We start from the raw sequence: 11,723 nt of genomic DNA, 5'->3' as shown, positions 1-11,723 counted from the left end.
AAAACAAGAGCATAAACGTGACAAAAAAAATCTGTGATGATTTAGTCAAAATCAGAACTGGGATAAAAACCTGAAAAATTGTACAACCCTTACTTGCTCTCAGCGTCTTCTCTGTCAGATCCTCGTTTTGCTCTAGTTTTTTGTTTTTCCTGTATCGTACTTCGTGCCCTTGCTTTGTTTTGTAACTTTTTTCCTGTCATATCTGTCATTTAATTTAATTTAATTAGTTTCCTCCTCTGTAGCTTCTCTGCCCTTGAGTCCAGTCGTTCATCTCATTTCTGACTGTGTAGTCTGAACGGATCCACCTCCTGTCAGCTTGGACATTGTGCTTCTTCAGTTTAAATTATTTTCCTATAAGTCTGTTCCTCTGACATGTACTTTTAATGTCTCCAGCTCTGATACAACCACTCTCCGATCGGAGGGAGCTTTCAGAAACTCAAAAATCCATTAAAAGTGGATCATCTTTCTACTTCTAGTTAAACAGCAGTTGTTTTAGTTCTCACCCTTTTAAAATGTACTTTTGTTTGCAATCGCTTGGCTCATTGAATCTGAGCGGACGTTTTCCCAGAAAGCGCTTGATAACTGCGTAACGAACTCTTTTACAGACGAACACAGAGACCTTCAGCAATGATGTGCCTCATTAATAATGACGTTTCTGAAGCCAAGCGGTCACACGGAGATAAAGCACACACGGCATTAAAGACATGCTTTCTCGCTAGTCGATTAGGTGCTCTGTCAGCAGTGACCACAGCGGCTCTCACTGGGAAAACGTTCGCTGTTAAATTGATTTACGAACTCATCAAACTTGATCTTTTGTTCCTTCCTTCTGTTCACAATCAAGCAGCGAACAACACCGACTTCTGGGTCAGGACAGAGCCAAGGTTATTGATAACCCTCCCAATAATTAAACGTGACCCACTTACTGTGTGATAGCACTCTCACAGGGAGGAAGAAGGAAATGGGCTCTTAAAGGAGAAATCCTTTATTGATGGGCCATATTTCCCATGAGGCAGCTGTGTCAGCATGGAAATATGGGCCATCTCTCCACTTGTGCCGGGTACAGTCAGGTGGAGCTGTGGTATGAATCCTTTCTTCCTTTTTCAGCTTTCAAAATATATTTTAATTCTAACAATAAAAATGGAACACTTTCCTGAACAATTAGAGTCAATTTGGTACTCAGAGAGAGTTTTACTGTGGAACGTTTTAACTTTCATTGCATTAATAGATATTTTTATGTTTGTGTCAATTTTATGTCATTGGTAACAAACCTGGCATTTCAGGTCCAGAATGATTTTTCAAAGAAGGAAATAAAAGACAATTTTAAGCAAAAATAATGAAGTCAAAGAAGGGTTGAGGGGGGACAGGGCACAACCGGCATGAGGACCGGGTAGGGATTGGGTGGGGGTGGGGGTATCTTTACAGTAAAAAGATGTATAAAACTACAGCAATGCATAACTATCAAGTACCACTGATGGCAGAAACGGCCAATCACACGTTAGCAAGTATCAGTAGAGCCAATAGATGAGCTTGTGGACGATTCTAATGGGAAACAGGCTTCAAGGCTTGGTCCTAGTGCTCAACTACTGTCTATTTAACATAGTGTAATATTGTTTTTGGTTGGTAAACAGTGCAGGGGAAAAAATTTTACTTTGGAAAAAGTGGGGGGGACTTGCCCCATTGTCAACCCACAAAACTACGTCCATGATTATTACACAATACTCTTCACCATACCACAAACTGTTAATTAGCCAAACACTAACAAAATAAAATCAGCGCTGCCTTTTATTTTTATTTCAGGTCACAATCATAGAATAAAGCAACACTTGTTGCCATGATGTAATGGAGTACGGTGGCACAGGAGTTAAGTGCTCGCCCCATAATTGGAAGGTTGCAGGTTTGAGCCCCGCTAAGTCTGTCACTGTCGTTGTGTCCTTGGGCAAGATACTTAACCCACGTTGCCTGCTGGTGGTGGTCGGAGGGACCGGTGGTGCCAGTGCTCGACAGCCTCGCCTCTGTCAGTGCGCCCCAGGGCAGCTGTGGCTACATTGTAGCTCATCTCCACCAGTGTGTGAATGTGTGTGTGAATGGGTGAATGACTGATTGTGTTGTAAAGAACCCTGGGGGGTTCCAGGACTCTAGAAGGTGCTATATCAAAAACAGGCCATTTGACATTGCCATTACCATTTAGTCTGGTACGTTGTTAAACCAGTAGGCTTTGGTCACTGGACCTCAGGGACCTGCTGGGGGTGTAGGGACTAAGAAGATCACCAATGTAAGATGGTGCTTGTCCATGTAAGGCCCTATAGACCAGAACCAGGATCTTGAAATGAACCTTGAAGTTAACTGGCAGCCAGTGAAGCTGGAGGAAAAGCGGGTTTGTGTGTGTGTGTGTGTGTGTGTGTGTGTGTGTGTGTGTGTGTGTGTGTGTGTGTGTTTGGAGGACTTGGTCAGAAGCCAGGCACAGCCAGGCAATCTGAACCACCTGCAGACGGTTCAGGGAGGTTTGGCTCAGACACGTGAAAAGAGAGTTACAGTAGTCTAAGCGTGCGGAGATGAAGGTGTGGATAACTGTCTCAAGTTCAGAGCGAGACAGAAAGGGATTCAGCTTAGCTTGTTAAATACTCTAGAACATATTTGTTAATTACTCTAAAATGTACTTGATAAATATTCTAGAACATACTTGTTAAATACTCAAGAACATATTTGTAAATACTCTAGAACATACTTGTTAAAACTCTAGAACCTACTTATGAAATACTCTAAAACCTACTTCTTAAAAACTCTAGAGCACAATTGTTATATACTTTAGAACGTACTTGTTAAGAATGTACTTGGTAAATACTCTACAACGTACTTGTTTAATACTCTAGAACATACTTGTTAAATACTAGAATGTACTTGGTAAATACTCTAGAATGTACTTGTTAAATACTCTAGAATATAATTGTAAATACTCTAAAATGCACTTGATAAATACTCTAGAACGTACTTGTTAAAAACTCTACAACCTACTTGTGAAATACTCTAAAACACACTTATGAAATACTCTAAAATGTACTTGATAAATACTCTATACCGTTCTTGTTAAAAACTCTAGAACATACTTGTTATTTACTCTAGAACATACTTGTTAAACACTAGAATGTACTTGGTAAATACTCTAGAATGTACTTGTTAAATACTCTAGAATATACTTGTAAATACTCTAAAATGCACTTGATAAATACTCTAGAACGTACTTGTTAAATACTCTACAACCTACTTGTGAAATACTCTAAAACACACTTATGAAATACTCTAAAATGTACTTGTTAAATACTCTAAAATGCACTTGATAAATACTCTATACCGTTCTTGTTAAAAACTCTAGAACATACTTGTTATTTACTCTAGAACATACTTGTTAAACACTAGAATGTACTTGGTAAATACTCTAGAATGTACTTGTTAAATACTCTAGAATATACTTGTAAATACTCTAAAATGCACTTGATAAATACTCTAGAACGTACTTGTTAAAAACTCTAGAACCTACTTGTGAAATACTCTAAAACACACTTATGAAATACTCTAAAATGTACTTGTTAAAATTTCTAGAACATACTTGTAATATACACTAGAACGTACTTGTTGAATACTCTAGAACATACTTGTTAAATACTCTAAAATGTACTTGTGAAAAACTCTAGAAGATACTTGTTAAATACTCTAGAATGCACTTGTTAAATACTAGAATGTACTTGTTAAATACTAGAATGTACTTGGTAAATACTCTACAACCTACTGGTTAAATCCTCTAGAATGTACTTGCTGTCTTGGGTATTGATAAATGGCCATTATCTAAAAGGACAGATACTAGTTGTTTAAACTCTTCATCGGGGTGACAGTCAGAGCACCGCGTGACGATTTTGAGACTTTTGAAGTAAACCTAAAGGAAATGTAGATACGTGGCTCCCCACTCAGTCCTGAAAACACAGTACTTATGCATCAGTAAGAGGTGGGCCATTTTCCATTTTTATTCACGGATCTTTCTAAAATGTAAACAGAACTTAACAGTGATGGCCAATTAATTCATGAAAGGAGTTGGTTTTATCTTGAGGGGATGTGTCCTGAGAATGAATGTGTTTGAATCTTGTGAGCTCACTCCACCGCTCACTGATTTCCACAGTTACAGGAGACCAAATGTGAAGATTGGCAGAGAAGGCATGAATGAATTTATTCATGAGGCAATGCTTTGCGTGCTAACTGCAGAATTAATACAGAGGGAGCTTGTTCTAGTGGTACATCGCGTGGGCATTCAGCAAGCCTGCTCAGAAGCTAATGTTAAAGATTTCCTGAGGTAAATAATGTTTCAATAGATCAGATTTTTTTCATTGAAATAGTAAATATAATGTTCATGATTGCTGGATTTCTAAATACCAACAACATATCTCCTGTATAATTGAGAAGAAGACTCAGTGGTGTGTTTGTATCGGCACATCCTTAAGTTCTGCAGAAACCTTTTAATCTTCCAATGATTCAAATCAGGGTTGATTAAAAAATATTTCAAAAAACATGCAGGAAATTGGTCCTCAGGGTCCATTAGTGCCTACTAGAGCCCTGCATTGGGACTGAGATCTCGCCGGATATAACGCAAATCTCAAAGGAGTAGGTGGTCACAAGACTGCTGTAGACACAAGTCCCAAGATCATTGGAGGAATGGAGAGCTGCTGATAAAATTAAGACGGGAGGATAGAACTTAAATTACGTCTTTTGCTTTATTGATTAATAAGTTTGCAGGTTGGATGCAAATTTTGTGTATGGGATCAAACCAAAATGAAGAATTTGAAAGAAAGAAACAGTGAAAAAAGAAAAGAGTTGTTTCAAAAGTAGCGCTCCCTGTCCTGTGCACTAGCACTTTAGCTACTTTAGCAGTCCACACAGGTAGCTAGTTATCTAATGTCTGGTTAAAGCTCAAGTATCTCTTGGCTTAATTTAAAAATAAATAAATAAAACGAAACTACATTTTCTTTTTTCACTCATGTTTTTTTCCCTTCAATTTCTTCCATTTTGTTCAAACTTCCAAGTTTTTTTAATTGATCCTTTAGGCAAAAATCTAATCCCAAACATGTGGGAGCTTGTGAGAAAAACAGAAACAGACTGATAGGGCGGGCGGGAAGGTAAAAGTTCAGTAGGATTCAAAAATATTGTCCTAGGCAGGGCTCCACTGCCTACCTGTGACCCAAACTGAAAAGAACTCAAAGCAGCAGAAGTGTCAAGAAATGTCGGACATCTTTTCAAAAAGAAAATTCCCCGAGCAGGATTTGAAAGGTGGATCCTAGTGACACAGATGTGTGATTTCTTCCCTTTAGATTTTTGACACTATCCCAATAATAAAACAAAAGTACATCTCACTAATAGATAATACGCGAAGGTCATGCCAAACTTTATGCCTTTTGAAAATGCAGCCCCATAAATATTCACATCAGCACACACTTGGCACTCCTAAACCTTGGTAAGTGGTGTGTGTGTGTGTGTGTGTGTGTGTGTGTGTGCGTGCGTGCGTGCGTGCGTGCGTGCGTGTGTGTGTGTGTGTGTGTGTGTGTGTGTGTGTGTGTGTGTGTGTGTGTGTGTGTGTGTGTGTGAGGGAGAAATCCATGCAAACGCACCAGAATGTGACCAGCGAAGCAAAGGAGCAGAATCAAAGCCAACAACAGGAATGTCAGGCCAAACGAGATCCCCAGCACAGCAGTTCTGTAACATACACACACACACACACACTCCGTAGTGTTACCCAGGGAAGCAAAAAGGAACAAGGACTCCGTCATGTTCTGTTTCAGACCTGCAGTTCATCTATGCATTTATAAGGCTACATCTGGTTACCTCAGGATAACCTCTGCACAGGGAGAATTTAGGGATGTGGCTTAAAACACATGATGTAATTTTTAAATGTTCAAAGCAATGTGGCGATGAGCAGAATGTGAGAAGACAGTGAAAAGATAATTTGAGAATCAATGGCCTCTTAGATGCTGAATTACAGCTCAGGCTCTGAGAGGCAGTAAATTAGCACGGCCGCGGGTTTCTCCCCTCGCCTGTTAGAGCGCCGCCACGCTTTGATTCACCTGATCTATAATCACGAGCAGACACGGTGCCCTTTCATCTCTATTGGCTTTTTAACATTCTGCCATTTTGCTCCCCTGCCTCTTTCATTTCAGCGAGGTCCTGTTGATGAGACAGCTGGCGTCAAATGGCTTTTTCACATCAGCCTGCCGCCACAACTGGAGGCTGCTCCCGCTGCTGGGAGAGCGCCGTGCAAATTGCGTAAAAAGAGGGTGAAGACTCACTTGGGCAAGACGAGGACCTGCACTACGAAAATGCAGCAGAATATGAGGCAGGCGCAGGTGACATAGTACTTGAAGGCAGGTAATGTGGTGGATCTGTACTGTTGGGAGAAGTAACAAAGCATATTATTACATACGTGTGTAAAAGACAGGAACAAGGCACAGAAACAAGAAATATTCATACGAACTACTTTTCTTTCTAATTCTTTAGCAATGATTCCTCCCATTGATTTCTCTCCCAGCCACAGTTTTGTATGTACTCGCCTACCTCCTTCTCCAGAGCTTTGTTGTGAAAGAACAATGAGATCCTCTGGATGTCCTCAGACTTCAGCCATTGCCTGGAGACACAAGTGGAGTCGACAGAGAAGGAAAGTCAATCCCCTTGATGGCTTTTTACAGGCTGATAGTGTGGGTGGAATAACTTTCACCTTCCTTGATTTTCTTGGGAGGAACTAAGACAGGTTTGAGAACTTTGCAAAGTTTTGATGCTTTATCCAATTTTGCAGAGTTCCAGGAAGCATTCATAAAACATTATGAGAATGAGTGTAAAAGGTGGGGTAGGAGTCTTTTTTGTCATATTGCTTGAACTGGTATGTACATACCAGTGGAAACCATTGAATCAAATGTTTTGTCAGATAAAGGAATAATATTAATTGCCAATAAATCCTGGAAAAATCTCATCTAATCATTGTGAATTTTCCATTTTAAAGGGATACTATGAAACATTTGCATATTTTCAAATCATTGTCTTGAGCCTGCTTGTGCTAAAATCACCCTTTAAAACGTTACTCAGACCCCCACTGCCCTGTTTGACCAGAATATTGCACTTTCAGCTTCAGAGTGCCGGTCCTGTCCTTAGGTTCCACTTTAGTCTTAGTAAAGTGGAAACGGCATGCCTGGAAATGGAGTCTGCTTCCAGAGCGTTTCATGCTAGTTTTATATCATGAACACAGCCTATTTGTTTGATTTATTGATGAATCACTCCTGTAGACACCAATGAAGGCTGAGGAGACATTACAGCTGTTAGATTAAAGTGTTAAAAAGATGAACACACTCCGAGGAGATAAGTTTCACTTTTGGTTGCACTAAGCAGACACTAGAGGGTGCTAAAAGCAAGCCAAACTGCCTAGTATCCCTTTCAAGTAGCACTGTGTAGTTTTTACCATTAATCTCTGGAAATATCCATTGAAAATTTGTAGTAAATGAAATAAAAAAGATACCCAGTTGTTGAAAAATATTGGTGGTTTCATAACAAAAAGCCATAAACATCAGGTCTAAAATACATGGGAGCGGGTCTAAGTCTCTTGACGATGCCATATTCGATGCCATGCTTCCTTCTACGGAAGTCCATGAGGACAGAAATTTGTAACAAATATTTACAAAACCTTCAGCATTAATAAACTTTGTTCTTTTACACATTAACCTCTTGCAAGTGATGAAAGGGAATCTGATGTTCTTGTTATTTTGCTGAAGGTTGCACTCCCAAGGATTTTTGACCCTAATGGCCATCTGTTGGAAAGGTCTTGAACACAAAAATAATGCTTGCTTGCAATGATTTACGTATCTACTGCCTCCTATCACCAGGGAAAATACACACTGTCACTTTAACGATTGGATTCTAATCCATCAAACTGCCCTCTGACCATCCCCCTCTCTTGGCACATACCCCTCAATGTCCACGAATCGTTTGTTCTCACCTTGGAGCAGCTGAACAGGAAGCAAAGCTAGATCCTGGCTATCTTTGGTGTGTTCTTGCTGTATTGAAATCCCTAATTCCATCTTTTAGTTCTTTTTAAAACACAGAAAAGTTTGATTTACCTGCAACATTTCGAAATGTCAAAGCATTGCTGATGTTGGTGGCGCCGTAAACACAGACGAAGTGACAGCGCCAACATCAGCAATGCTTGGACCAAAGCGACAGATGGTAGTCGCCGAAACTGTCAGTAAGAAGGTAACAAGCTCAGCTTCTCTGTGTATAGAAAAGAACCGATAAAAAATGAAATACTATAAGTCTTTCCCTGAGTGGAAGTCGTGCAGGGGTTTTTAGTGTAGGACACTCAGTCCTTACTGCTGGATCTTCAATCCAGGTCTCAGTGGTTTCTCACTCTTAAACTTTCAGCAAGAACAGAGTCCGGAGAACTTCTGACCACCTCGGGACTATGGTGAGTCTGTCAGAAACCTGGGGCTCATGTAGGTGCCTCACCTTAGGAATTATCCTTAGGAAGGTCCCAGCAACTGGTCAAAACCAGTTTATTTAGTGTTTGTCTTGTGTAATTACTGCTGCAATATGGAAATGGGTTTTAGATGAAGAGCAGACTAAAGATGATGGTGTGTGACCAGCGATTAGTGAAGAATCAGAGATAAAGGTCATGTACTTCTGTGAGTTGATGCCATCGATGGTGCGAATCATTCGTTCGTTGAGTTCTTCCTCGAATCTTCTCCTCTGAGATTTGGATCTTGGATCCAAAAGAAAGGACAAACATTTGAGAAAATAGAAAAAAAAATTCGTACACAGCCTAAATGCATTTTGTCTCACCTCTCTCGTCTTTGGAAATGGTACTGTCCCATAGGAACGTCCTATGACATGAAACACACCGTTAAACATGGTGAAATTCCCTGATGTGGGAGCAAGAAGAGATGATGGTTTCCCACCGTAGTGTTGATCTTGCCATTGTCTGCAGTCATGCTGTCTCGATGGTGGAGATTAGCGAAGGGTTTGGCTGCTCCCCAGGACTCCAGGTATCGGGTCATCCTGACAGACGCCCTCATCTTCCCACCATCCAGAGAGGGTCGGGAACGCACGCCGAGCAGTGGGCTGTACCTCTCCGTCTGGGAAAATCAACAGGAACAGTGGCAATTGTAACATTTGCAGTCTAATTTGGAAAATTTTAAAAATCCAAATTTTTTCATCAAATATAAAATGTATGGAACTAGGATTGGAACAATATTACATTTAACTTGTACCAAGTTTTATAACTGTGACTTTTGTTTTGTAGCATGTAATTCACGTTTTGTAACACGTAACTTTCGTTTTGTAACACGTATCTTTTGTTTTGTAAAATATAACTTTTGTTTTGTAACAGGTAATTTAGTTTTGCAGCATGTTTTTCTCATTTTGTAACAAGAAACTTTTGTTTAGTAACTTGCATTAAAAAAATCTATGTACAAGTGTTAAATCACAACGTTCAAACCACAAATCTCAGTCTACAGTTACAAAACTCAAGTCTACAAGTAAAAAACATTTTGTCCCAATTCTAGCTTGCTTCCAACAGGAATGGTCTTGGAAACCAATCCAAGACTCATGATCGGCTGGTCAGACAAAACCTGACATTGGTTCTTTGGGAAGGAAGCTAGAATTGGGACAAAATGTTTTGTACTTGTAGACTTGAGTTTTTTTTAACAGTAAACTTCAAGCTTCCTTCTGGAGTATTTTTCTTATCCAATGGCACCATCTAGTGGCTGACAAGCGCATCACACAAAAACGCTGTTCCTCTGTTTTTTTAAGATGGCGACTTCACATTTCTATTTATAAATGTGCTTCTGTAGCCGACAAACAGAGCTAAATCATGTTGTTTTACGAGTATTATTCTCTTGTCATGTTGTGTTTTCATATATTTATATTTTAGAGACTTTCTTGTCCGTGAAAAGTTCATCGACTCTGCATCAGCCGAGGTATTCCTTAAATTTCAAGCATATAAGCGGTAGTCTAACGCTATTGGTTAGTTCTGGTAGGTGCTCAGTTTCCTATTGCACGGAGCTCTGCCGGATAGGGGGCGTGCTTAGCAAAAAAATAAAAAATAAAATACATATTGTTTATATTATATCACAGTACATGATAAGATAATCACTTTTACGGATTTCTGACAAATCATACATTATTTCTGAAAGAGGAAAACTCTGGAAAGCTACTTTAAGTTTTGTAACTGTGGACTGAGATGTGTGTTTTGAGAGTTGTGATTTGAAACTTGTACATTGATTGTCTTCTGCAAGATACAAAATGAAAGTTACCGTAAATCCTCTAATACAGGCCCGGGTTTGACTCAAGCTCATCAAGCTCCAGGCCTTTATTGGAAGGAGGACCAGAATTAGTGGCAGGCCTCAATTTCTATTTGAGCAAAATGAACTAATGGTTCGTTGGAGTTTCTGACAATTAAAATTGCGCCCACATTTTCAAAGTTAAACACATTTCTTTTAACAACGGTAGTTTCTGCTTCAGCCCTCTCCCCCCTCCCCCTGCGCAGCGGCCGCAAACTCACTGATGCGCCTGCAGCCTCTCGGAGTTCCTGCTGCTCTAAACATTAAAATAATGATTTCATTTTCTGTTCCTCACTTCTGATTACCTTCAATGGTGTCTGTTTGTTGCAACCAGCAGGTACAAAAACTAACTTGTTTTTATTTGACTATTTTTCTGTCCTGCCTGTTTATTATCTTCCTGCATCTCCTCTCAATCCTAAAGAAAAACTGCTACCTGGGTTCATATATATTCACCTTATGAGTTACCTTTCAACTGCAGTTCTAAAAGATCTACCGACCGCAAAAACAGCGGAGTGCACGCCGGCCACATCAGTTAGGTGCGTCACCGAGGACAAAACAGGTGATGCGCCCCGCTCCACAGCAGCGAAACACATCAGGCACAAATAAAAGACAGAAAACATAGAAGGAAATGAGCCGACATGAACGATCGTGTGTTAAATTTGTTTTTGAGGTGGCGACACCTGATTTGATAATGTTACTGTGGCCGTGCTCAGGACGCAGATGTCTGGAGCGCGTCAACAATCAGAGCTTTGCATGCGCAAGCTGGTTAAGGTTAGGATGGGGGTGAGGGGAAGGTTAAATTGCAAGAGGGTAAACGTCACAATTTGGTTAAATGTCCGTTTTACAGTGGGTGTCAGTACCGACGCTCTGGCACAGAGCGTTGCCTCCCGACGCGCAGGAGCTTGTCACTTGCTGACAGCAGGCTGCTGTCTTTTCCAAGGACTGCATCTTGCCGTTCATTATCACGTGACAGCGACTAGTCGATGACAGGCATAACAAGTCACTATAGAGTGGTGAAGTCGACTAGTTCATACAACCCCTACTGCTCCCCAGAGTGTTCTGCAGCATAATCAGCACGTTCTCTTTGAACTTGATATCAAATTTTCGCCTCCTCTTTGTCTCCGCACGGTTAAAGTTACCCTCGCGGTCTGTCACTGGCAAATCAAAAGTGAGACGGATGACACAACCGCCCCCCGTACTTGCTTGTTACCACATTCCACCCGGCTACAATAAAAAAACGGCCATTATTCACCTCCGCCGACTCCGACACCGGCCAAAATATGATACCCAGCAGTTAATTAAATACAGGCTAATATTAGAGGATTTACGGTACATGTTACAAAAGGAAAATTAAATGCTACAAAATGA

General features: G+C 40.3%; 1 protein-coding gene across 1 annotated transcript in view; it reads right to left on the bottom strand.

Annotated features, from left to right (window-relative positions):
• The window catches only part of adcy2b (adenylate cyclase 2b (brain)), an 82,480-nt gene that overhangs the window by 16,636 nt on the left and 54,121 nt on the right, over positions 1-11,723 (bottom strand). The window contains exons 10-15 of the mRNA XM_015955655.3: positions 8,973-9,149; positions 8,857-8,897; positions 8,696-8,776; positions 6,589-6,658; positions 6,324-6,421; positions 5,649-5,733 (exon numbers count right to left, since the gene is read on the bottom strand). Coding sequence (XP_015811141.3) covers positions 5,649-5,733; positions 6,324-6,421; positions 6,589-6,658; positions 8,696-8,776; positions 8,857-8,897; positions 8,973-9,149 — 552 coding nt within the window. The remainder of the gene's footprint in view (positions 1-5,648; positions 5,734-6,323; positions 6,422-6,588; positions 6,659-8,695; positions 8,777-8,856; positions 8,898-8,972; positions 9,150-11,723) is intronic.

Source organism: Nothobranchius furzeri, chromosome 11 (genome assembly GCF_043380555.1).
Source record: "Nothobranchius furzeri strain GRZ-AD chromosome 11, NfurGRZ-RIMD1, whole genome shotgun sequence".
Classification (NCBI taxonomy): domain Eukaryota; kingdom Metazoa; phylum Chordata; class Actinopteri; order Cyprinodontiformes; family Nothobranchiidae; genus Nothobranchius; species Nothobranchius furzeri.
Note: the sequence above shows the minus strand (reverse complement) of the source record. Positions and strands in the feature narration are given on the sequence as shown.